This window comes from Lipomyces chichibuensis (genome assembly GCF_038497645.1).
Source record: "Lipomyces chichibuensis strain CBS 12929 unplaced genomic scaffold V1513scaffold_10, whole genome shotgun sequence".
NCBI lineage: Eukaryota > Fungi > Ascomycota > Lipomycetes > Lipomycetales > Lipomycetaceae > Lipomyces > Lipomyces chichibuensis.
Genome location: NW_027117462.1, coordinates 126511 through 152072, shown reverse-complemented (window position 1 = coordinate 152072; position 25562 = coordinate 126511). Strand labels below are relative to the sequence as shown.

At 45.8% G+C, this 25562-nt stretch overlaps 9 protein-coding genes across 9 annotated transcripts; 4 read left to right on the top strand and 5 right to left on the bottom strand.

Moving 5' to 3' along the window:
* Positions 1 to 565: 565 nt before the first annotated feature.
* On the bottom strand, positions 566 to 1880 carry V1513DRAFT_22431 (uncharacterized protein). Its single transcript, XM_066894400.1, has 2 exons — positions 1618 to 1880; positions 566 to 1566 (listed from the first exon to the last, which is right to left on the bottom strand). Exons 1-2 carry the CDS (start codon positions 1743 to 1745, stop codon positions 708 to 710), a joined length of 987 nt encoding a protein of 328 aa, XP_066754302.1. The 5' UTR covers positions 1746 to 1880; the 3' UTR covers positions 566 to 707.
* On the bottom strand, positions 1881 to 4905 carry V1513DRAFT_22457 (uncharacterized protein). Its single transcript, XM_066894403.1, has 6 exons — positions 4379 to 4905; positions 4081 to 4312; positions 3934 to 4025; positions 2698 to 3875; positions 2526 to 2646; positions 1881 to 2468 (listed from the first exon to the last, which is right to left on the bottom strand). The coding sequence occupies exons 1-6, from the start codon at positions 4409 to 4411 to the stop codon at positions 2016 to 2018; spliced, it is 2109 nt and encodes a 702-aa protein (XP_066754301.1). The 5' UTR covers positions 4412 to 4905; the 3' UTR covers positions 1881 to 2015.
* A 125-nt stretch (positions 4906 to 5030) lies between these two features.
* Positions 5031 to 5760, bottom strand: V1513DRAFT_430839 (uncharacterized protein; the record flags this gene model as incomplete). Its single annotated transcript, XM_066896359.1, has 5 exons — positions 5031 to 5202; positions 5274 to 5402; positions 5471 to 5566; positions 5652 to 5666; positions 5723 to 5760. The coding sequence occupies 5 exons, from the start codon at positions 5758 to 5760 to the stop codon at positions 5031 to 5033; spliced, it is 450 nt and encodes a 149-aa protein (XP_066754300.1).
* Positions 5761 to 6835: 1075 nt separating this feature from the next.
* Positions 6836 to 7868, top strand: V1513DRAFT_442258 (ribosomal protein S5 domain 2-type protein). The gene is made up of 2 exons (XM_066897636.1): positions 6836 to 7121; positions 7177 to 7868. Exons 1-2 carry the CDS (start codon positions 6874 to 6876, stop codon positions 7754 to 7756), a joined length of 828 nt encoding a protein of 275 aa, XP_066754299.1. The 5' UTR covers positions 6836 to 6873; the 3' UTR covers positions 7757 to 7868.
* On the bottom strand, positions 7768 to 9070 carry V1513DRAFT_442256 (transcriptional activator of glycolytic enzymes-domain-containing protein). The gene has a single exon (XM_066897635.1). The coding sequence runs from the start codon at positions 8774 to 8776 to the stop codon at positions 7865 to 7867; it is 912 nt and encodes a 303-aa protein (XP_066754298.1). The 5' UTR covers positions 8777 to 9070; the 3' UTR covers positions 7768 to 7864.
* Positions 9071 to 11234: 2164 nt separating this feature from the next.
* On the top strand, positions 11235 to 12024 carry V1513DRAFT_442250 (uncharacterized protein). The gene is made up of 4 exons (XM_066897634.1): positions 11235 to 11329; positions 11400 to 11481; positions 11538 to 11626; positions 11704 to 12024. The coding sequence occupies exons 2-4, from the start codon at positions 11420 to 11422 to the stop codon at positions 11850 to 11852; spliced, it is 300 nt and encodes a 99-aa protein (XP_066754297.1). The 5' UTR covers positions 11235 to 11329; positions 11400 to 11419; the 3' UTR covers positions 11853 to 12024.
* Positions 12025 to 12198: 174 nt separating this feature from the next.
* Positions 12199 to 13619, top strand: V1513DRAFT_424502 (Alpha/Beta hydrolase protein; the record flags this gene model as incomplete). Its single annotated transcript, XM_066896082.1, has 4 exons — positions 12199 to 12374; positions 12427 to 13041; positions 13092 to 13407; positions 13491 to 13619. 4 exons carry the CDS (start codon positions 12199 to 12201, stop codon positions 13617 to 13619), a joined length of 1236 nt encoding a protein of 411 aa, XP_066754296.1.
* Positions 13620 to 18622: 5003 nt separating this feature from the next.
* Positions 18623 to 20309, bottom strand: V1513DRAFT_377653 (major facilitator superfamily-domain-containing protein; the record flags this gene model as incomplete). The annotated part of the gene is made up of 2 exons (XM_066894957.1): positions 18623 to 19891; positions 19941 to 20309. The coding sequence occupies 2 exons, from the start codon at positions 20307 to 20309 to the stop codon at positions 18623 to 18625; spliced, it is 1638 nt and encodes a 545-aa protein (XP_066754295.1).
* A 1155-nt stretch (positions 20310 to 21464) lies between these two features.
* On the top strand, positions 21465 to 25512 carry V1513DRAFT_442231 (uncharacterized protein). The gene is made up of 6 exons (XM_066897633.1): positions 21465 to 21816; positions 21894 to 22090; positions 22141 to 22216; positions 22280 to 22331; positions 22384 to 22989; positions 23041 to 25512. The coding sequence occupies exons 2-6, from the start codon at positions 21908 to 21910 to the stop codon at positions 25145 to 25147; spliced, it is 3024 nt and encodes a 1007-aa protein (XP_066754294.1). The 5' UTR covers positions 21465 to 21816; positions 21894 to 21907; the 3' UTR covers positions 25148 to 25512.
* Positions 25513 to 25562: the final 50 nt, after the last annotated feature.

The following is a 25562-nucleotide window of genomic DNA, read 5'->3' as shown; positions in this document are numbered from 1 at the left end:
TACATTCAGCACATATACCTCCGCCAAAGCAATCTGCGCAGTAAACTTGAAGTTGTCCTTCGTACCTAATCGGCTGTCAGCAACAGCCACCTTTTTCGGCTGGTGCTCATGTGGAGCTAGGAACGTAAACTGATTTGTCGATATCCGGCTTCAGGTCTTTGCCGGGAGTGACTGAACGCTGGTGAGTCTCATGACAATATTATGGTTTGCATTGAACATGGCATGCGAGCCGCAAGAGCATCGCTCACAGGTGAGAAGGACTGTGATGAATACAACTCCACCGGTTCCTGGAGCTGCGAGTGCGGAACCGTAATTCGGCGTGGCGCGGAATCCAAACTAATAAAACCAGGTTGCGTTCACACAACTCATTCAAACCTATTTGGAAGTCGTCCATTTGCAAGCCATTTTCATCTTCTCCGTTAGAGCAATTGACAGCGCGCAATACCGTCGTAACTTGCTGGACCAATCTATATGGGCGGAACTAATTGATGAACCAATAAAATACCATGCTCGTCCTAAGCTAGCATTCATAATTGAGGCGTTCCCACCTGCTGGCTTAGATCATGGTAACCAGAGTGACCAGGAAACGGGTCTTCTGCTATGCGTGCAGTGCCGCAATTGTTAGAGCAGAATCCTTCCCACGACTAGCCGCCTCGACCATCGAGAATTACCGGTGTGCGAATAAGAAATTTTATAACGCAATCACGTTAATTGACGCCCACTGGATTTACTCGGAAATTTAAAATATCCTTGCAGCTCACCGTACCTCTTTGGCCCCACCCTTCTCGCCCGTAAGCAATTTCAGGCCTGACACCGACATACCAACCCCAGGCTCTCTGGCTCCAACTGTCCGGTTCGCGTTCCTCCCACGATCGTATTAGTAGCTCGATAGCGCCGTTCACAATCGCCAGATCCTTCTCCCCAAATGCACGTACGAGATATGCGCGAACTTGGGCGGGATGAATCCACTTTACTTCCGGATCCGCATTCCCCACCTCAACTTGCCTTTCCATGGCGTCAATATCTAAGCCCCAATATCCGTCCTTATCTCCACGCCGAATAATGGCGACGTCAATGGTTCCAAATGCACGGAGTATACGATATCCTTCTGGCACTTCACGACCATCCTCGTCACTTGTAGCGACAGCAGTGCCACGTAAGATTCCAATGCTTTTTGCTTTTTTCCGAGCAGCACTGGCAGCAGCTGCCGAAGCTAGGGACAAATGCGATCCCGCTCCATATGTAGGATATTGATGCTTCAACACACTTGCCGCAAAGAGCATCATCAAAGGCGCCCTATTAACGTTGGCTACTGTTTTTAATATAATCTCTTCATCAAGGACAATTGGTAGCTCTAGCTCAGTGTCATCGATCGGTGCGTCTCTATCTTTGACCGTGTATTTGCGTCCGCGTTTGGTCACGGCTGGTGACCCCGTTGATGACTTCGCTGCGCGCTTCCGTGGAGAAGACGAGCATACAGCGCGCAACTTGTTCAGTTGTTGCTGATTTAAAGACGGACATATTTCATGCAATTCTTCTTGCGATTTTGCTCCAACTAGCTCTTTCCTATAAAACAGATTAGACAGGATGAGTACAATGCAACCTGGTAAAGCTTACGTTGTGAGCCCGTTCTTGACTAGAGCTGACGCAACCGGGAGCGAGCTGGCAAGGGGGAACTTGCAAGAAGTGGTTAAGAGACGAAGAATATCATTCAGCGATGCAGCAGTGTTGCCATTATTTGACATTGTGGATAAAACGTGAATATACTATTGCGTGGGCTGTGTGGTGCGACACATTTGAGTTTGATGACGACCTCGTCTTCAACGTACGAAGCCATCGGCTGATCGGCTGGAGGCAATACGTCGTCATATCCAACGACAAATTTAGAATATTTGCATTGTAAAGATAACATCATGCACATTGTGTATAATCAAATTCAGTCTTAGTACACACGTCCATATAAGTACCAAATAATAACACCTTATCCCATGACTAAAATTACAAGAGCGCCAAAACTATTCATTTTCCTTCCTTTCCACTTGTTCCACTGTTTCATAACTAATGTCCATATTTTCGCCTTGAACTTCTTTAGCTGGACCTTCTGTATCTTCATCAACGTCACTATCGGTCAGTGGCTCTCCGTCTAATTCAGGATCGATCAAGTCCTCAATATTGAACTCCTTGACCCTAGATTCCTTCGCGGTTGGGTCTTCGGGATGACTGTCAAGCTTAACACTATCGAGTCTACTCAGGCGTACCTGAGGTGAACCAGTACTTTTCTCTACCTTCTTCCATCGACTCGCCGCAACCTTTTTGATTGGAGCTTCGGCTGCTGTTTTCGTTACCATGTCGGCAGCATTTGCAGACAAAGCCGGCTCCCGCTGATCCCATTCCTCCGTTTCCTTCGTTTTTCCGAGAAATTCGTTCGTCATTTCTGTCAATGAATCATGAGTGAAAACGTTCCATCCCTATTTGAAAATTTAGTACTACACTTTCAAACAACTCCTAAATGAATGCTCACTGACCTCCCACACATTTAGCACAGACATGATCTGCCTTCGAAAATTATCGGCACGGATACGTCCGTCAAACGCCTTAAATACCTCATACAGGTTTGCAAAAACAGGTATCAGCTTTGTTTGGAATCTAGATCTGTAAGTACCTTCCTATAGAGAGTCGAGTTTCAACTCTACTTACAATCCGCGGTACTTCCATACGCCTTTGTTAACTCCGCCGATTCCCATTCCAGAGTTATAAAGGATATCGCCAACAGCCCATAGCCTCGCGACGCGCATCTGCGTCGGCACATTCTTGCTGATTATACTCTCACAAGTGACATCAGTAATTTCCTCTGCGGCATACGCGTTATCGATCGCAAACGCCATTAATCTCGCAATCGAACCTCGGCGCATGGATATGTGCTGTAGCAACAACGTCAAATGTAGATGTAGAATAGGACCCAGCCAAGGTTCCGCCTCATCTCGTCCGCCACTTTTCTTTTCCTCTTCGTCTTCGTCAAGTAACTGGTTGTCTAATCTTTCTAACTCATCATCAATAGTAGCTCCTAATCGTGGCGGGAGCCATAACACCTTGTCATCAAATATCTCAGCTGGCTGGGTACTCCATTTCTCCATTCCTTCACCACTTGCTAGACTCCATAGCTTCCACCTATAGTATATATGTTCTGATAAATCTGAATCATACAAGAACGCGAAGTCAGGATTTTTCCTTTCACGTTGCATTATCACCGCCTCGAATTCGGCCCCGAATTTAATTACGTTCTCCACCATGGCGTGAATTCGACGCAATGACTGAAGTGAATCTGGGTACTGGACTTTGACTTGCAGTCGGGACAACTGCTGTGCCACGCCGGATGAGCCAAGTGATGCCGGCGGGGCAACATTTCCGAATGTTCGTCCAGGTGCGCTCCAATTCGTATCAGAGGGCAGTTGTGCGTTGAACGGAAATCCGCTTCTAGAATCCAGCCGAGCTGTTGGTCCCTCGTCTTTGCCAAACGACGCACTAAGCCAATATCCTTCGCCGAAGTATTTCCGATCCAATGCCGCACGTGCCTTTTCTACTTCTTCTGAGCTCTCAAATATGACATACGCACTAACACCGCGCCGTTTCTGATCGGGCGGATTGATTGTGATACTCTTCAAAACGCCAAACTCTGATACCAGCTTCCTAATGGATGCAGTCGTTGACGCAGATGGCAGACCGCCAAGATATAATGTACGAGCTGCAGTGGACGGATTATCTGGAGACTCTGAGAATGCATCCGACCCTTGGGCAACTAACTTGTCGAGTCGAGCTTGATCTGGTCGTTTCAATTCTCCCAGCTGGTCAATTTGTCGCCGTTTCGACAGCCGATTCTATCCTTTCAATCAATATGTAAAGCTAAGCTTAATACAGAATCACTCAGTTACACACATCTATATCACTAGATGACGTATGTGGGCCTTGAAATCTTCTCTTGGGTCCAGTCGGTGGCGTAAACGAATCTCCGAAGCTACTTCTCGCAGCTGTATGCGTGTTAATATCTTGATATTTGTGGTCCAATAACAATGATCTGCATACCTGATGATTCGCCCGGAACGAAGCTGATATCACTGCTAGCCTCCCCTTGGAAACTTTTCACAAAATCTTCATAGGCGGCCCTCGTTTCCTCCTCTTCCTTCTGTCGTTTCGCTTCCTCTGCCTCTTTTGCCCTCTCAAATGAGGTCTTACTTCCCCGAGCAATATGCGAGTACGGTCCTGAAGGATTAATGTGACTAGATACCGAGTATCCCCCACCAGGAAGTTGTGGAGGCTGCGAGCATAAGAAAGACCTGAATTAGCAAGATTGTGTGTAGATGACCTTGCGCTTCATACTTACGCCTTTCCTCGGAGCAAAATGGCGTGGCGGCATCGTCTCGGTCAGATTGTCAGGTAATGAAGTCCGCTTTGTCTGGTATGGCCATGGGATCGATAATAGTTTTGACGGTTGAGGTGGAAGTGATGGTGATGGATTGAGTTGGCGGCGAGGTCGTAAAAAGATGTTCCCAATGCGGAACACTCAAACTACTCGCAACTAAAAACTAAAACAATATTTCTGTCTATTATGAACTCTGTCATCTAATAGATAACCTAGTTCTACGCTCATGTAGTATTTCTACTTTACATCGAAGCACACGACTTTACACAGTAGTTTTGTGGCACAATTTACGTTGTCCGGTACACCGCGAAAACCTGGCCATTCCAAACACCAAGGTCCCACCAATTTATTACATTCCCTAGCTAACGAAGAATATAATAGATAATATATAAACGTGATTCAGATTACAAAGATACTACCTCCGAAACAGTACAATCGATTTCGTCGTTTTCATTTCTCAGTATTTATCAGCCTTTGATCACAAGCCGCATCCCAAATAAATTTTACAGAAGGAGAAAATATGAACTTATTCTTCTTCACCATTACCACACTCAGCAGATTGTCTGACGACCACTGTTTGATGAACATCATAACTCGTGGTATCTTGTTTATCTTATATAATCTGCTGAGCAAGACCCTGACCTCCGAGTGCGTTGGAGGACGTGAATTCCTGCTTCTTGAGCGCGGCAATAGCGTAGCATGAGGATGCAATTGTCAGGAACACGGCGGCAACTATGAGAGACGAGCCCCGGATAAAGAGCGTGAACCACTGGACGAGGGCCAAGCTGTATTTTTGATCGTCAGCATCACTCTCAAACCACTACACATCGTACTCGTATAAGCATTGCGATCTTACATCAAGTAGAAACCGGCTCGGGGTAGATTGTTGTTGAACCTTCTGACAAAGTCATCGAATCTCTGGGAGATAGGGCATATGCGAAGAAGGAATGGAACTTCAACGAAGATCAAGGTGAGACCAGTAGCACTATTATCCTGTTAGAGTATATCCACCACAAAATCTGAGGATACTGATATATTCAGAAGTTGACATACATGCAGACAGCGGAGAAGATAATGAGACCGATATTGAACGTGAAAATCGTTGCAATGCCAACAGCAAGGCAAATAATAACTGAAAGAATTCCGACCCTGGTTATCCATGTTAGATATCACGTCACTGTCACAATATGAAACTACACTGAGGTCATGAAGGGCGTGCATGTTAAAGCCTCACCATTGGCCGTATAAACTGCATTCACGTTAGCATCAGTTTTACTAGTCCATATTGACTCTGTAGATAAATACCTAAAGTTACGAGTCCTAAGTTCGTCTGCAATTGTCATATTGAACAGATGCTATACAAGAAACGGTACACTAGATATTCTACACGACAGATGAATTAGCAACCAACAATTGATTTCCCAGGGAACACAATGGAATACTCAACAACACCTCCACCGCTCACATCGAGAGCATTACATACCTATATTTATAAGCCAACAGTTGGATATGAGCCCAGCAGAGGATATTATTGACAGAACCCCGTTGGATTCAATGCTGCGTACGTGGCAATTGTTTGGTGTCGCCGTTTGTCGAGGCGGTCCTGGTAGTATGAGCGGCGTTGCGATGGTCGCGCAAGACGCACACGTCAACGCACCCTAACCTTGAAACGAGAGAGCCATTTTTCAGGATCTTATGATACATGACAGAAGAACGCCAGGCAAATCGGGTTGGCTTCCTTCTGACTTCTATACTTTAGAATCCTTTAGTATATAGTCACCACATACGCAATTATTCTCGTGATTTTCTACGGAATCGGCTTCTCTAATAGGAAATCTTTTTAAGAGTCAATGAATAGGATCAACAAAAAGCATGCTGACGCTGTAAACCTAGGATCGAATTGTCCTGCGCCAACTTTCTATTCGACAATTTTTTAAAGGTAATAAACTCGTCTTGTGTCTGGATTCTGCAATATATTCCATGATGACCTGTGTTTTTACACCTTATCTACATTATCTGTAACTCTCAAACGAGTGGGGAAGAAAAATTTGACTACTGATTTGTTACTAAATCGATTGATTATTCCAAGACATATCCTACGTGATCGGATGCTAACTGATTTGTGAAACAGATAATCTCAGATTATTCTATACGGTAATTACCGTTAGAATATCATTCTGATTCTAATGGGAACTGTCATTGAAACCCGGACCGTCGTCACGGTCCTTCCGCTGGGAGCGAATATTGACTCAATTTTGTCGCTGGAACAATAAGCTTAATATATTTTAAATACATTTTGTTTCACGTTTATAGCGTAGCCCATCATATAAGCATTCTTATATATTTGTAGCCGAGCCCTAACCCACATATTCTTGAGAATTCTCAGCTCGTCGGTCCAACTCGCGAACGCCTTGTCCACTTCACTCACGACTGCCTAATAGATAAATATTTTGAATATGCCACTGTCACTAACAGAAGAGTCATACCTCAGCGTGTCACTTTCGCAGCGGCCACCATGTCGACCGGACGGCCGGGATCAACTGCAGTTCCGACCAATTGATGCCGCGACAGGAATTTTACCAACGACCAATGGATCTGCGCGTATTCGGTTAGATGATGGCGGAGAATGTATTGTTGGTGTCAAGGCCGAGGTGATTACGGTCTCGCGATCAGATGACGTGCATGTTGAGGTTGATTGCGATATGTAAGATCTACGTGCTAAACACGGCCATGATTATATTAGCTTATCAATAGCATAGTGTCGGGTTATTGCCTAGTAGTCCGCTACAGAATTTACTATGCTCGACGTTAGAAACGGCGATTAAGAATTCACTGCCGTCTCGGTTACTTCGAATTACGAATAAGTACAGTTACAAGATATTCGTTGACGGCATTATTCTCGACCACGTATCGCATCCTCTCACGTTACTTTCGATGACGACGTACTTGGCGCTTCTGGACACGCGTCTGCCCCGTCTTACGCCGGAACCGCTCGGAGCGAATGACAACGATAAGGACGAGATTGGAATTCCGCAATTTTCGAGCGACTGGGCTGACGCGGATAGACTGTGCATGAGTTGGTCGCCGCCTCTTGTCCAGCTTGCGATAATTGTGGGCAAGAATGTGTTTGTGGATGCGACCGGAGAGGAAGCTGAAGTTAGCGATGGTGGATTGTTGACTGTTTGGCATGATGGCCGGGTAGTAGGCTTGCGGGTAGTGAAGACGCGCGACTCATCTAAGCAAGTTTTTAGTATCGCCAGCATCAGTAACGCCGTTGAAATACTAGCGAGTGCATCTCGAGACATAGAAAAAGCGCTTAAAGGAATCAGAACATCATAGACGATTACGCGACGCGGGTTGATCTTGTACATTATGGATTGGCATTTATGTGATTTGTATGATAGTGAAAAACGCTGAAGTAGCATTTCCGGAATAGCATTAGTTTATTCATCGATTAGCCGCCGTGTCCGCAGCCAGCCGTCGCTCACGTCGCTCTTTTAATAAAACCTTCCCAAAGTTATCTAGCGAATTTGGCTTTAGCCCCAGCCGTTTCGCATCCGTGACTTGTAATGCATACTGGATATTACTGTCGTTCGCCTCCGCCATCCGATTAACCTCATCGATGATAGCTTTCCGCCGACAAAAGAACTGCTTCTCTGCACTGTTGGCGCGCCATTGGGTTCCGTAATTGTACTCGAGGTACTTTATGCTTGGCCTTCCGTCGAGCCCGTTCTCCCATTCTTCCCAGAGCTCAAACACGGACTCGAGCTCCCTTGACATTTTGTATGTCGGAGCTGGCCGGTGAGGTGTTCGCACTACTGGTGTTGCCGAAGTTGGACGTGCAAGAATTGTAGACGTTGAGGATATTGGTGTCGTCATGCTGACGGACCGACGTGATGTCTCTGGTACTGTAACAGACTCTTCAGGAAGGCCGGTGGACGTTGGTCGTGCATTGAATATCGATGTGGATGTATTAATCCCTGTGCCAGCACCAGTTATCGGCGACCGTCGCGACGCAGACGCGTTCCAAGCATCCGACAGAGTTCGCTCGGTGCCATGCTCCAAATCATGCGCGACCGATCTCAGAGCTTCAGCGAAAACAGTTCTGAGATCAACCAAGGATTGCTTAATCTCTGTCGCCAATAAGGCCTTAAACTCGTCTGACATCGCTTGTTTCACGCCGGCAACCATTGCGTCCTGAAACGTGGCGACGAGGCTTTCCCGGTCGGCCAGTATACCGTCCCGCAGGCTCTCTGCAATTGCAGGGACCATGCCGTCGTTGAGGCTATCCCACGCCTGGTCTTCGGACGAACTTCGACGTTGCTCGGTCATGTCGATTGCAATGCTGTCGACTGTCATGCAAATATTGCACTAGCTAGTGTTATTGACGGACATGATGCTATTGTTTTGTGATATATTGCAGTCTACGTGAATAAAGGCGTCGCGCGTTGCGATTGCCACTTGTATCGCCCACACCAGCACGTGACATAATTGATCTATGAAATTTCCACAGGCCTGTCCCTTAGCAGACAATTCTAAGGCTACGATAGGCCAAGATGAATACCGAATGTCACTTATTTCATCACATCCTGCAAATACAGCATATGTGGATATGGTTGGAAGTGTACGCGGGATTGTTCGGGTGGCTGGGCTGGCCCCGCATTATCCCGGTTTACCCTAACCCATAATTACCAGTCGTGCCGTGGACGCGTCCGAAAGCGGCAGTCGCGCTGGTGCCGGCGTTGTTATACTTTTCGCGCCAAATCGCGTTGCTTGTGTACAAGGGAGGAAAGGATCTTGAGCTAGTACAAAGACTAATTCCAAAGTAGTGGAGACTGGTCCGGTCATGATTTGACCATTTTATCTTTTTTCTCCATACCCACATTCTGCTCGTTTGTTCCCTGCCTCGCGCTCTCTTAGGTACAGAACATACGGGCGGGTAGTGACTTTCGCCGACAATTCAGGATCCTCATCGCCTTTGAGCGCCAGTTCTGACAGCCGAGAGATGTTCTTCCGCAACAAGCAACCGCAGCTGCAACGCGTGCATTACGCTGAGTACGATATGTTTCAGCATAGTGCTCCCAGCGGATCAGCGTTGGGAATGCAGCAGAGTGCGGGAGTATCACGCAAGAGGACTATTCACGAGGCATACGACGAAGACGTAGAGGATCCATTGTCCAGTGGCTATACGCTCGGGAAGATTGTGGGCATGAAGAAGCGGAGCGAGAGGCCCATCGAGACGCATATTCACGGTATATCCCGTTTCCAATCTTTTGTTATTTCGTTTTTAATTGGAATCGGTGCTAACTAATTCTCAGCGTCAACTATGCGACGGCTTTTCGAGGCAGTACAAACGCAGAAACACCTCCACACCGGATCCCGAGAGTCAGTATCCTCCGCCCGCGATCTGTCGTGCGAGGACTGCGATAATGTGATCATGTTAGACGAGTACACGTCCGATCCGGAGTCATATTCTTGCTTCAGTTGCAACCGAACAGTATGCTGGCGCTGCTCTTTGCGATCCCAGCTAACTAACAACGCGCTTGAATGTCTTCCATGCGCAAACTCGCGGTCCGCAGGGCGATAAGTGGCAGATTGTTTATCAGGTTTCGAGTGGTAATGTTTGTATCATAGGATTTTGGTTTGTTACATAGCTCGGGGATCGGGCAGGCTGGCATCTATTTGTTATTTATTATTAATTTAAATCGCTAAATCTTGCTATACCTAGCGGAGTCGGGTTAGAGAAATACGGGTGGGGTTGTACCATCTAAATGGCAACTGACCAGTTACCGTTCGTACACGCACAACCTTTGGCACACTGTGTTCACAATTTTCCAAACACTCTTTGGCTTAACTAATCCTTTGCTATGCATTTGAATGGCTGTTTCTTCCCTCAAATAAGATTTCGGACACTCGATTGTACTGGCCATGGAGGTCGGATCTAGTGAGACCTCGCTGGTCTTTGTCATGACAAGGACCTATGGCTTGATAGTCGCCATGTTATAAGTCTGCATACTTAAGGAGTTACCGCGATTTCAAAACCTCTCTAGTCTGTATGAGAATGTAATGTCGACGTCACAGCAGAGATAGAACCATGAATTGATATGCAAATGAAAGCATGCAATTACGCTATGGTCCGATACCTTACAGGAACCACAAGTGGATTGGTGAGATGAAAGAAGGCTTTATAGAAGTCTGGCGCAAAATCGGCTGTGTTAGATATGGGACTATTACAATTACGATATTTTGGTGTGGCCAGTGTGCTTACACACATGTATTAGCCATTGATTGAAAAAGAAAAGTTATGTGACCTTCTCCCGACAGAGATTGTATTAGAGATGAAGCTTATGAGAGCCATCATTGACAATGCTGTGGGTAGATTCTCTGATTTAGTCGCTCAGTGATCCTCGTCCCAAATACCTTGGAGCTTAAGCGTAAATTATTGACCTTGGCTTGTCCAAGTTTTATTCGAGTGAATCAAAGACTATCTTGTATCATTAACTTGTGTGCGGAAGAAGTGGTCTAGTGCGGCATGGTGGCAGTTATGGTTGGATGTCGTGGATTATTTGTGATATAGTTTAGAGCGTAATTAAATGTATAACTAGTTAACTGAGTTATATATATTACTAAGTTATCCATAACTAAAAATTTTAACTTACTGGTCATTTCAATGGTAGATTTGGGTATATGATTGCGGAAGTTAGTGACGTTAGAAGCGGAGAGATTGCTTTATAATGTGTCCAAAAATTGAACCTCAAGGACGTCATAGTAGCGGTGCCAAAGTTATCAGTGGGGAGCCGCATGAGAGATCGAGCAATATGTTGCCCGCAATGTAGTAAACAATTCATCGCGTATTATATAGATTGGAATATTTTCGTAAGTCAGAATTTAATAGCCAAATACTTGGTCGAAGTACTTACCATTTCAATTGCACGTACTTTGACGAGCTCGCAAAGAGTAGATATTTACTATAATGAGATAGGAGGCAAATAATAGCTCAATATGTCATCGGTCGCATCATCCTCACAAGCTGCCCAGGCGGCCGCCGCCCCAGCAGTTCCTCCGTAAGTCGTCATGTCACTTCACATGAGTTGCGGGTCCTAATATTAGGTGTACATAGGAGGGTCATCAGGGCGCTGGCTATCTTCACTATCGCGATGGTGACGGCTCCGCTGAGTTCGTTTTACATATCACTGAACTACATCTTCGGTACGTCATTCGTGGTTTTCGTCGTTATGTCAGTAGTGTTTATGGGCAAAGGACATTAAGCTAATTGCTACGGCTAGGTGGAAATAGACAGTGGGCGGGTCTCGTCGCGGCTCTTGTTGCGAATGTAGTTGTTCTGGGCTACGTCATGTTCGCATGGAACGAGGACGGAATGTTGTCTAAAGGCAGCACACCCGACGATGACGAAGAAACGAAAAAGTCAAAATGATTTTGCTACTTTGCTCTCACTTTGTAAATAAATTTGGGCTGTGTGATTGGATATATGGCTAAGGGATGATGCCATGTAATGTGGCCCAGAGGACGAGTTGTGACGCTCTTTTCGTATATATTCAAATGGGCGTCTGTAATGTTGTACTTAATGAATGTTGTGAATCGACCTGCTGTTTGCAATGGTTTGAAAATGTGCTCAAGCCGATGCTGTTTAAAGGGATTCACCCAACCTCTGCATAAGCACAAAACATAGTGCCTTATCCCACTTTTCACTCGTCTTCGGAATCCTACACGTACACAATCATACTCATATTAGCGTTACTATGCATGGTTATTAGACGAAAATGTCAAACCTACAAAAGAATTTGCTGAAATCAAAACTATCGACGTCATCCACATTGGATCAAGTCCTTCATGAAGCAGCAGATGAAGGCGTTTGGGAGGAGCGCGATCTCGCTGACGCCAATTCGCCAACTCCTCCTCACGATATCCCACCTGCCGAATTCGCGGTCCCAGAAATGTATGCTCGCAGAATTTGCTTTGGTTGGAATATAATAACCCTTCCTTGACAGACGTCCACGAAAGCAGTATTACAAAGCAACGCCGTGGAAGGCGTATTGGCGCGAATCAGATTCACCTGACCTCTCAACCCCACCATGCGCATTCAAGGTATACTACACTACGCCGACACCATCGGCTTCTAAATCCCCGACATGGTTCATATTTCACCACGGTGCGGGGTCAAGCGGCTTGACATTTTCTGTCCTGGCGGCTCGTATCCATGAATCTCTCCCAGAAGTCGGCGTCCTGGCTTACGACGCGCGAGGGCACGGGGCAACGAAGGCCACTGATCCGGACGAGAAGGAGGCGAGTTTAGATATACTCGCGCGGGATTTTCTTAATATTGTCGCCTACGCAATACGCCTTTCGCCTTTGCCTGCGGACAGCAAAAAACCAGTTGAGGTAGTATTTATAGGGCACTCTCTGGGCGGAGCCGTCGTGACTGAAGCTGTCCGACGATTTCCAGAATTGTGGTCGCCCGACAACCTTCCGAAGCCAATTATAAGCGGGCTAGTCATTCTTGATGTTGTCGAGGGATCTGCCTTGGAGGGATTGGGCAGTATGCGGTCGTACGTCGCCAGCCGGCCGCAGTATTTCAGGTCGCTCGAGGACGGTATCCGGTGGCAGTAAGTCAAAATTTCACTTTTGCAAATGAATGCATCTGATGACAAGACAGTGTTAAATCGCATACTGTCCGCAACGCAGTTTCAGCATCAGTCTCTGTCCCTGGGATTATTCGGCCAGGCGCAAATGGGCGATACGAATGGATTACGGATTTATTATTGACTGAGCCGTTTTGGAAATCCTGGTTCGTGGATCTGTCGTCGAAATTTCTAGAAGCGCGGTCGGCGAAGATGCTCGTACTAGCTGGCACGGACAGGTTGGATAAGAGATTGACAATTGGCCAGATGCAGGGGAAGTACCAACTGGAGGTATTGCCTGATGTTGGGCATTTTATACAGGAGGATGCGCCCGAGAAATTAGCTGCGCTGGTACGTTTTTAGATCTTCGTTATTGTGTTTGATTGTTCAGTACGAAACTATGTGTGACTGGTGCTAATATACAAACGACATAGCTCGAACAGTTCTGGCAAAGAAATAGACGGGGAGCGGCACTTGAAATCAAAGCCTTAAACGCGCATTCGCTGGTATGGGGAACGGCAGGCACTTCTGCACCGGCGGTAATGCCGCGTCCGAATCAGTAATGCACACAAGCCGCCGATTTGGAATCAGTGAGCCATAGAAATACTCGAAAGAGGAATGTCGCTGACGTCATCCCACCAACTTTTCTGCTGATAACAAAGAAGAACAGTTGCTGGATAGAGGAAGATGGAAGCAATTTTTTGGTGCCCGGACAGGCGGACGTCACCATGTGCAAGTTTGGTGCGGCGTTAACAAAATAGCCGATACAAAAATAGCCCCACTCAGAATGTTAATTCCTTTGTAGTGGATATATATATGTGTATATATTGTCTGACGGATGTGGCATTATACTGGTAAATCACATTCATATATGCTGTACTTATGACCAGCACTAACGCCAGGTCACGCGAATCTTTTGCAATCCACATTAGTTCAATCTCACAATATCGGGTTCGTTGATAACTCTGAATTCCATATGAACACACTTGCTGGCGTCTGCAGTTAGACACCCAGAATAGAGTCAATGAGTCATACTGTTATCGGCTTAGCGTCACGGGAACGAACGCACGCCACCGAAAGATTTGCAACTTAGCGCATGGCTGGGCTGACCCGGCATGCTTTTTGTTAGCTGCAGGACGACGTCATTGTGCACGCAGGTGGTCCCCGTCACATTTTTCTTTTCATGGTTTGTGCATGATGCGGTAAGGAGGAGGCTGAAACAGTAAATGAAGAATGTTACTTTGATAAGTCAGCCAAGTAATAAAAAATTGCAACCCTGGAGTTGCAACAAAATATGAAGGTCACTAATTGTGGTCGAATTAGCGAGCGCCGCAGTCAGTGACAGGTAAGGTGTTAGTTAGGTCTGACCGGGAGGGGGGAGAGTGCTTAGTTTGTAGGTTGGTAAGAGAGAAATAAAAAACTCCATTTTAGTTAACTAATATCATACATTTTGTAGAGCAGCACATATAACCTGCTGCTAACTTAATATAATAAAGCAGGGGGCGGCCCAACGAGCCCCATGATCAATGAAGGGGTTCGTCTAAAGAGGCTCCTTGCTGCAGGCAACATAGACTCGCACAAATGCACCGAGACCCTGGGTGGCCAACAAACAAATCCAAAACGTGCCAGCTGCTAAATCGCAACTTGTCATTATTTTTATCATGGAAATCACCTAGAATTACAGTCTGCTCTTCACTTTTCACACAAAAGCCGACTGTGGCGCCGAGGCTTGCGTGTTGAATTCAGCGCCGCGGGTCGGCAAACAACAGACAAGATTCAGGGCGAAGGCGCTATGCCAAAATAGGCTAGCGTTGCTCATCGCCGGCGCTCGGTATGGCGGCGCACGCGACTGAGCACGCCCCTTTTGCTTTTGCGTTCCGTTCGCTGTTGCCCGTGATCTGGCCCGCCCGTGCAGTCTGGGTTGCCCGTTTGCAAATGTCTATATAAGCACCTCCCCACTTCCCGACCTCTTCCCTCATCCATCCCTTGTTTGCTCTTACCTTTTCATCCATCGCTCCGTTATCCGTATCTTTACATTCTCTTGCCACTTCATCTACACAAATGGCTACTGCTACTACTGGTATGTATTGTGATCGATGTCGTTCTCCTTGTCATCAACTCTATCTGACTTGGACTGCCAGAACCAATCGTCGAGTCCGTTCCGGCGCCCGTTGTCGAAGAGCCCGTCGCATCACCTGCCCCAGCCGCCGAGTCCACTCCAGAAAGGACATCTAAGCGACGCAGCTTCATCCCATCCGGTGTCAGCGAGAAACTCAAGAAGTTTATAAACAAGGCTGTCCCCAAGAAAGAGAAGCCAGCCAAGGCGGCAGTCGCGGAAGAACCGGAGCCTGCTGCTACCACTGCCGCTGAGTCTGAGCCTGCCGTCACAGCTGAGGAACCCGCTGCATCAGAACCTGTTGCCGAGCCCGCTGCTACTGAAGAGCCCACGGCTACTACTGAGGCGCCAACGGAGGAGGCAAAGTAATTTAATCAATACTGCATCGTTACGTCTCTTTCATTGATGTTTGGGTGTCCGTTGTTCATCGCTAGGTGTTTTCTTGACTGGGATGGGTTATAGTCGTCGTTGTTTCGTTGTTTAATCGGGTGGTTCCTTTTCCAGTATATTAATATGTAATTTTTAATAACTTTCACTACTCAACGCTTCTTAATCATATTAATACTGATCCACTATTGGATTTTAATTATATTGTGAGTGTCGTGTGATTGGACGGTAGTAATAGTACATGTAAGAATAGTCTCTAATGTCATCTTCTCATCTCTATCTTTCAATCTTTGTTTTATGATTATTTTTTTTGTGGTTATGTACAGGTGCGATTCTTAATGTTCCTCCAAATGATCAGTTGTCAGCGAATTTGATTTAGTTCGGTTTGCAGTTGGTTGGTAATATTGTAATCAACGATGTCGAGGACTGTATATGCTTCTTATTATTCAGTAATTTTAGTTTAATTCCTCTTTTACAAGACCTTCTCCTCTTTGCTTCAAAGTAGAAGGTGCCTGTCACATGGTATATCGGTCGTGATTTCGTTAATGGCTTCCCTTTGTCGCTTATTTTGTTTGTACCGTTGCGTGGTACGATTAGGCGATTGCGTTTAAAGTTGCAGGTGACTTTTTGAAACAAAGGGAATATGCCTGTGGTTAGGGTATCGGAATCGGATGTACACGAAAATAAAAATAGATCCGGCTTCATCGTGTGATAAGAGTCACTGAACCCTAGACCCGTCCATTCAAATATTCCTCACAGCAAGAAAGATATCAACTTACAGCGCACGGCTCAAACAATTAAGCACCACGTTGACTAAACAGGAGAACATCCAGCTTGAAGCTATCAATCCCGAAACCGTATACTAACGCCAATTGAACTGGAGTAGTTCCCTAACCTTAATCCTGCAAGCACTGCTATCATACTACTATCATTAGGACAAAGTATGCTGCATACATGTGAATTGTGATTACGTCAGGTGACAAACTAGTTTGCGGTTGGTAGATATTACCCGTAATAATGAAATAACTAGTCTAGTCCAACAAACTTACATCCGTACAATATCGCCAAATGCCTATACTACAAAGCAATTTAGTAAAAAATCCACAAAACGTTCGCATCCATCATCAAAACTAACGACAAATAATGGAAAAGTGATCTCTCAGAATCATTAAATCAGTATTTTTTGGAAGCTCATTGAAAGAAAAATCTCACACAGTGTGAATATTAATCGTCATCGAGGTCACCTTCCGCGTCATTTTGATATCAAGATTATAAACAGAATGAAACCTACCATTGTATCCAAATCTCACAGAGATAATCACCTATTGCAAGTATGATTAGCCCAAAAAAATTGTTGCATATAGGGTTCAAATCATTTGAATCCGACAGTAGAGAACACCGAGCGGCAGGGAATGAAATGGATCCGACACTTTCATAAAAATATTTGTACACCGAAAGAGTTTTCAACATGCAAATTTATGCCCGCACGTCGTTAGACATTTATTTCTTCATTTCGCCATTCCCCTCCGCATCAATGCCTCACACCAATTAAACGAGAAGTGACAAATACCTGCGCACACGTTAACTTCATTCCCACGGACTTTTTTTAATTCATAATAAACGGGTCAGAAGGTAAACGGGAAATATTCGCTCATACAAGGCTGAAACTTGAAAGTAGTTGTATTGTGTCCGCATTTTTGGAGATCGGAGATGGAAAGATGTATTGGTACGAACCGTATAATCACCGCGATTTTTTCCCCGTTCCCCTCCCCCGCTCATGCAATCAATTAGAAAATTTCGGGACATACCTGTTGTTTATTAAATTATGAGAAGTAAAAACACAATGTCGCAATGCAGACAGTAGAATAATTGAAGGATATTGATAATGACTAAATTTTGCTGCGCTTTAATTTTTATTGGATCATGCGAAAAATTTATTGGCGCGCGCCCCGCTTTTTGTCGGCAACAGTGACTCGGAAGGGTTTGGGACTAGGGTTTGTTCTCGTAGGGTTAGCTTCTTTGAATTGATTGATGCTGTTCGATTTTTTTTTTAATGGCCCTCCCATTTAAAATGGAAACAAAAAAAAGAATCGCCCTTATAATGGTACTCCCATTAAGCCTAAAAGAATCCTTAGTCGACGACATCTTCCTCACGATTATACTAGAGTCCCATACAAAGGGAGGGGAAAAAGGGGACGGGGAAGAGGTGGACTAGGGATTAAACAAAAGCCGGGCAACAGTAGTACCTCGACCGGCTACTTAACTGTGGCCAACCCTGAACATTAAGTGTCTGGAGATACTTTTATTTCCCTACTCAACTGACTTGTAAACCATACACAGTTGAGAGCCTCAATGCATTTTTCAGTGGAGCTGAAACTCCAAAGCGTCTACCCAGGCCTCTTGTTTGAAGGCAGACCGGGTTGCAAAACAATATTGAAATGGTCTTCTGAAGGGGAGTGGAAGAGACAGTAATTGTGTCTGTCTTCTTCAATTAGCTCTATAATCTGTGAAGGCTGTATAGCCTCACGGCGACTTCCCTTATTAGTACGGGTCAATTTCAAAAATATCAAATATTGATACAGAAAGAGAAATCAGAGGCAAAAAATTAGCGTGAATTACTAGAGTCGCGTTTGAGTCGCGTTACGCGGTTGTAAACTCCCGGGCTGTTTTATTCTTAAACGCGTAAATTTCGTGGCTGAGGTAAATGAAGCTAATATGGAGGTCCCATTTAAATAAGTAAATGAAAGCACCGTTTAAAAAAAAGGAATTAATGTTACCAGAGTCCGACAGCGTTGGCCACAGGGCTTGATTATAAATGAAAGTTCTTTTCTGGTTTTTGTATGTATTGAACTAGTGATAACTATTTCTGCTGTAGAGTACTTATTTTAACATTATTAAGTCATCTTAATTCCCAAAAAATAACTATTTACAATAAAATCACCAATGCATATATGACATTTACTCAACGATATGAAAGTACAAAATACACAAAATATTTTTTAATTCTCTCAATGCTTATAAATAATTCCAAGTCAGAAATTTACATAGGTCCCCGTCAGGGTTTTACTTTCTATTAACACTGTTGTGCAACACATGCTCCTTCATAGCCAAGCTACAAAGGGCACAACAAGTTACCATCACTGTAGTCGTAATCAGCACAGCCCTGACAGCATCTAAATAACACAATGTCACATCCATCTTCCAATACTCTGGCACATTATTAATCTCATCCACCGAATCCTGCACTCGCTCAATCACTTCCTCACTTCCAGGTCCGGTTATTCGCTGGGAAAGTTTTGCGGATAACGTATTTTGGAAAATTGCTGCAGCAGTAGCGACGCCGACTGTCATCCCGATAGTCCGGAAACCGTAGGCGATTGACGTGCAGACTGCTTGAAACTCATGCGGGACAGCAGCGATAAGACCTACAAGTGTCGTGGTTAGGTACAACCCGCCTCCGAAGCCAGGCAAGAACAGTGCCACGGAGATAAACAACTTTGACGTGTCCAGCCCAACAGTCGCAAGCATTCCGGAGCCTAGGACGAGACAAATTCCCGCGACGACATTCACAGGGTAATATCGACCTGTCAAACGCATGTAGTAGCCGGCGAAGAAAGATCCTGATGCGCTACCAATGAATTGCGGGATTAAACTTGATCCGGACTCGGTCGGCGAGACACCTTTTACCGAGAGCAGGTATATCGCGACATAGAAAATGTTGGTAAAAAATCCCATGCTCAAGAACCAGCCCGTGAAAGCGGATCCAGCGACGGTCCGGTTCTTCACGAGACCGAGCGGGATAATGGGCTCCACGGCGATGTACAGCTCAGTGTAAACAAAAGCTGTGAGAAGCACCACAGAGCAAAGCAGGCTCACAATCACAACTGGATGGCGCCAAGGGAAGTAATTCCCGCCTGCGCTAACTCCAAACAAAAACAGAAAGAGCCCGCTCACAAGTGTGCCGGAGCCCAGAAAGTCGATACGCTTGAGAATCGTGTAATCAAGCTCAGTCTTTGAGAGCTTAAGATTCAATGAGATTGCCACGATCGAGAGCACGATGATCGGCCCTTGAATCGCGAACGTCCAACGCCAACCCACAGTGTCGGCTAGGAAACCGCCGACAATACCGCCAAAGGCTGCGCCGCAGCCGTAGAGAATGTTGCCGATGCCTTGCAGCAAACCGCGTTGCCTGAGGGACACAATGTCGCTAAGAATAATTGCACTGAGGGTATATAGACCGCCACCGCCAGCCCCAGCAATAACTCGTGCCGCAACTAGGAACCAGAGACTGGGTGCGATGCCACACAATATGGATCCAATTCCAAAGAGAACCTACTGCAGTCAGCCAGTCCAATCATAAGTAGACAACACATGCGCATACATTGCACGTAAGTAGTACCGGCTTTCGTCCAAACAAATCCGACAGCTTACCATACAATGGCTGGAACGTTGCCTGCGCTATAAGATACCCTGTAACGATCCACGACACGGATCTAAACTCATGGAAATCTGAGGCAATCTTGGACAACAGCGTCGCGACGACAGTACCATCCAACGCAGCTAGGAAGACACCGACATAGAGAGACAGAAAGACAGTGACTAGTGCGCTGGTCGTGAGCTCTTCTCGTTCTAGGTCATCGGCGAGTGCGTCGTCCTCCTCCTCCAATTTCTGTTGTTGGTCTTCGATGCCATCGAGTAGACGGGTTTCTTCAGACTCTTGAATTTCCAGCTCATCTATTCCTGAGCTCATCCTGTAATTGCCTATTACCGGCTGCCACGTATCCGAAATACCTTGTGAGCTGACTTACAAAACACTTCAGGAAATATTAAAAAAAAAGCAAAAGGCAGAAAATAGAGGAACCCCGATGGCAGGTGAGGTAGGTACACATCACGGGTTTCAGGACTATTCTGCCCCACCAAACTTAATTTCGTGGTCGATGGTTGTGCTCTATGACCGAGGATGAGTCACTCTCGGAGTGGCTTCTTAGTAGCAGGGTCACGTGATTTTGAATTGGTGAATCAGACTGGCATCACATTCAAGCATCCGCGAAGGTCCACTACTATTGAGGAAGGATATTCATTACCATCAACTGCGGGTCTCCGGTTGAAGTGCAAAGATGATGTCGCTTGTACTTGACAATTCCATGCCAGTCCGGCAAAATAACACTCTCTTCAAAGCCACTGTAACTAATTGCGTCCAATCGCCTACCTATCTGTGTGAGAAGGCGATGGAGCCGAAGAAATGCTGCAAGCCTACGGACTTGAGCGAAGATGTTCCTTCTTCACAACAGGATGAAAATCGACTTGATAGTTTTGCAAAGCTTCATGACATCATAAAACTTTTCAGTGGCATGTTTGATATTATTTAATCAAAGCGAGTATTCATACCGCAGCATTCGGCCATCGGCGTGATTCAGTAACAGAATATCGTCCAAGCGTAACAAAAAAAATTAGAATAATTCGCATGGCAAGTAACTGCGCCGTCAAACAGCGTGCGGTAGCTGGCTAGTTCATACAGTTTTGTTCGACGTCCATGGCATTGACAAGGCAAAGATATGGCCACAGCACCAATCGAAATGGGTAACTAACGAGTCGAACTCAGCTCCTGCATTGACACAAGTACTTTAGATCTGAGTTCCAAATCGATCTCGACATACTAAAACATGTCTTGCGATTTTGACGTTGACCCAGATTGTCCCTGCCTCCACCCACATCCGCTGTTGTCGCGGCAACACAGTCATCCAATATTTAGAGCTAGCCTAATTAGGCAGTTCAGCCCAATCCTGCTCTTAACCTGCGTTGGCGTCACATACCGTTCGCCTCTGATTCGCTCGCTGCCTTTAAACTTTCAAGATTCAAGAATGAGTGGCGTTACATGCCAACCGTTGTAATGCACGAGGTACGACAGTTTAGTCTCATGTTTTCACGTATTCTAGTCCATAGTTTCCGCTAATGATCATTTGGGCAACAGCCCACAGAACTTACTGCACAAACTCGTTGATATGTTTATATCCTACTATATTTGGAAGAGTGATGGAGCTCTCTCTGGGGGATGAGCTGTCGGCTGAGCCAGCGGAGACTCGTTCCTTGGAGCTCTTTTTTACTCTATATTCCTGTTTTTCGTTTCTTTCTTTCCTTCCTGTGTAATTCTTTTCTTGTGTCCTCTGTGAGGAAAGCAATTCGCTTTTAATTCCTTTTGCTTAAGGCTCAGCTGGTCTGTTGCCTTTCTTGCGGTCCTTTCTACTCACCGAGAATTGGTATATCGGCAGTCTATACTGGTCAATTGTGTGGTTGCTGGGCAACGATTTTTAACAATTGAATTTCATCTACGTAGCTTTTGATTTGGCAATGAAGAAAGCAGGATTCTGGGTCTTTGCCTGCAGTTTGTTATCGGCTATGATGGTGGGAACGGCGCATGGTTTCGATACGTCATCTAACACAAATATGGTTATGTACTGGGGTCAGAATTCATACGGCCAAGTAGGATCACAACTTGATCTGGCGTCCTATTGTCAGGATTCTACGAATGATGTGAGCTTTGGAAAAATAAAGAGCACGGAAAGTGGAGCTAATATGTTTAGATCATTGTTATTGCGTTTTTATCCATATTCTTTGATTCGTCAAGTGGGCTACCTGAGGTTAACTTTGCCGGATCATGTGAGTGCTATGCTGTTAGACCTGCTGGTGGTCTGATCTGAGGTTCTTACTGAGTTGAGGTAGGCGACGGAGGCTACTTTGATGGTACCAATCTGCTTCAATGCCCTCAGATTGCGTATGTCCTATGGTCCAATTTAGGTCTGCAACTTCTCTAATATCAAATATAGTGAAGACATTGTTGCTTGTCAGGCCAACGGCAAAAAGGTCTTTTTGTCGCTCGGAGGTGCATCTGGATCGTACGGTTTCGACTCTGAAAGTCAGGCCGAGACTTTTGCTGCCACGTTGTGGGAGCTTTTCGGAGGTGGCTCGTCGAGTACTCGTCCATTTGGCGACGCTGTCGTTGATGGATTTGATCTCGACATTGAGGGCGGTAGTTCTGCCGGCTACGCAGCTTTCGTTACGGCCATGCGATCGTACTATGCTGACTATCCCGACAAAGACATGTACATCTCTTGTGCACCACAGTGCCCAATCCCTGACTCGTTCCTTAATGACGCGATGGTTAATTCGTATTTTGATTTCTACTTTGTTCAATTTTTCAATAATTATTGTGGTATAGACCAGTGGAGTGGGACAGAGTCGACCAACTTCAATTTTGGGTCTTGGGATTCGTTTGCGAAGACTGCTAGCTACAATACGGACGTGAAAGTCTACCTAGGGGTTGCTGCATCTTCGACGGCTGCTGGTACGGGATATGTGACCATTGACACACTGAATGAGGCTGCTGCGCAGCTGATGTCGACTTATTCGAGTTTTGGCGGTATCATGATGTGGTGCGTATACTATTGATGCAATGCTTGTCACTACTGCTTATGCGAATACAGGGACGCATCCCAGGCGTATAACAATATTCCCGAAGACGGCCTAAATTACGCTCAATTGGCAAAGGCGGGACTCGTCATGGCGGCGTCCGCGGAAGTTAGCCCTTCTTTGGCTGATATTGCCACGGAAAGGGATTACTCGTCGCTCATCTCTTCGAGGACGATTGCCGATGTGATTACTGAAGCCACTGTTGCGGATACAGCGACTACTAGACCAAGTGATGAATCGGGATGGCCTTCGGCGACGGATGAGACCACTTTGCCCTTAACAGAAACAACTACATCATCGTCAGCAGAGGCAACTGTTCTTACTATTTCGTCGCTCACGTTGTCATCGCAAGTCCAAACTTTGATTGTTGGTAAGATGACAGACTTCTCGATTCTGTCGTCTACGAGCTACGTGACACCAACTGCGACATATCCTATTGTGTCTGTCTCTCCATCTGCAAGCGAGTCTATAACGAGCGCCACGTTTGAGGATGGAGAAACGGAAATTATTTCGTATACTAGCACTGTGTACAATGCAGCGTTTTCGACTTCTGTGGAGATCATTCTCTTCTCGACAGTTACTTCCCTGGCAGGCGAGGCAGATTCCATTAGTTCGATTGCTGGGCGCACCACGTCTTCTGTTGAGGAGTTTACGTCAGCATTGGCAAGCGTACAACAGACTTCCTCGTTACCTGGCGTTTGGACGTCGTCTACCGAAAGTATTAGCTCCCACAATGATGTTATGGCAGGGACTAGCGAAATATTTGTTTCAGCCCATACAGTTCATCTTACTGCCACGACATTTGTTGGAACTACAGAGTCATCGATTACTGAGATTGGTTCGCCTACACTGACTGTCGGAGACGTAACCAATACGGCGGAGGATGCGTCCGAATGGACAAGCGCATCATCCACGGAAGAGGGAAGTAGTTTAGCATACGCAGTCCTTCAGACTACCATCGGTAAACCTGCGCCTTCAACTTCTATATACACAATCTCTCCGGCTCCCAGCTTCACTGATTCTGAACAGGAGACGACGACTACGTCGGACACCGTCGGAACGAGCACTTATACTGTTATTGATACGACGCCGACTCTGTCAGCGAGCATGACGTTCATCACGAGTCCTCCATGGTCAGCTACCGCCTCTACTTCTTCCAGTACTGCGAGTGTTTCAAGCTCCAGTGAGGTGTCGTCGTGCCCGATTGATGGAGCTCCCTGTGCTGTGCATGGCGAATTGGCCTGCAACGGTTACTACTGGGGACAATGCGTGTGGGGCACTTGGGTTGTTCGGCAATGCTACACCGGTCTCATGTGCAAGACCGATGCTTCCTATGTCTACTGCGACTACCCTGGAGCAGATACCGTGACAACCTGTGCGGTAACAACACCATCTGATCTCACAAAGAGAAGCAGTCCGGCCGCAGCTCCGCGCCAACGAACGCATCCGCATATGCACACACGACGAAACACTTTCCACTCCCCGTTTTATGATCCTGAACTGGGAAAGAAGTACTTCCCCCATGTTCCGGTGAGAAGGCAAGTTGAATCGGACTCGATTGCTGTTATCAAGGACGCGGTTGATGTCTTGCCTCTGCCGAGATACTCTAATATGACGTTAGCGGCCACTGCGGCAGTTACCGACCCTGTGTATTCAAGTACGGTTATGTATTCCACTGCAGTGCCTACGCCAACTGTTATTCAACAAGTTCAGTTTGTTGCTGCTCGAGGCTATACTAGTAGTACGATGACTGCTCCCTATGCGAGCGCAACTGCGACTGCTACTGAAAGTGCAATAGTGTCTGCATCTGGATTAGACGAGGCCGCGGGTAGCGATTCCGGGGAGTACGTCCTGGGAATCTCAATCCAGCAACTGAACTCGACGAACTTTGTCGGTACGCTATCCGCGGCGCCACGAACAAATACGCCAATTGGCAGATCTTGGACGTTTGTTTTCTCATCTTCAGGCATCATTGATAAAGTGAGTAGAGGAGAACTGACGTCGCTTGGTAATGGTAGTTACCAGGTATCTAGTATAGATACGGAGGAAGCTAGCAGTTACATGGCAATCAGATTGACTTTTTGGGGAACTTATGCAGGGTCGTCTAGTGATGATGTTTGAACGATGTGTTGATTTTCCCGTTTGGCTTATATATTCATGATGATCTTGGTGTTAGATTGTTTTGTTTGGAATAGTTTTGGATTGTTTGATTACTACGATACTTCTCTGTCTCTTGTGTCTTCAATTAAGAGGCTGTCATTCTTTTGTACATGTTTTGTTTTTAGCTTAAGGTTCAACCTTTCTGATGCATCGATCTCGCTTTACTATTTTTTTCATATTGCGATTCTTGGCATTCGGTCATTACAATTTTTGAATTTTTTTATTGGTCATTGGTTTTCTGTTGTATTCTTTGAATTTATTAGATGATGTGTGTCGGTGTCAAAAGTGTGTAAGGCGCCAACAATGTCACGTGTAACTGTCGTTCATTCTTTTGTCCATTAATTATTGTTCAGGCGGACCCCCACAAGAAAAAGAA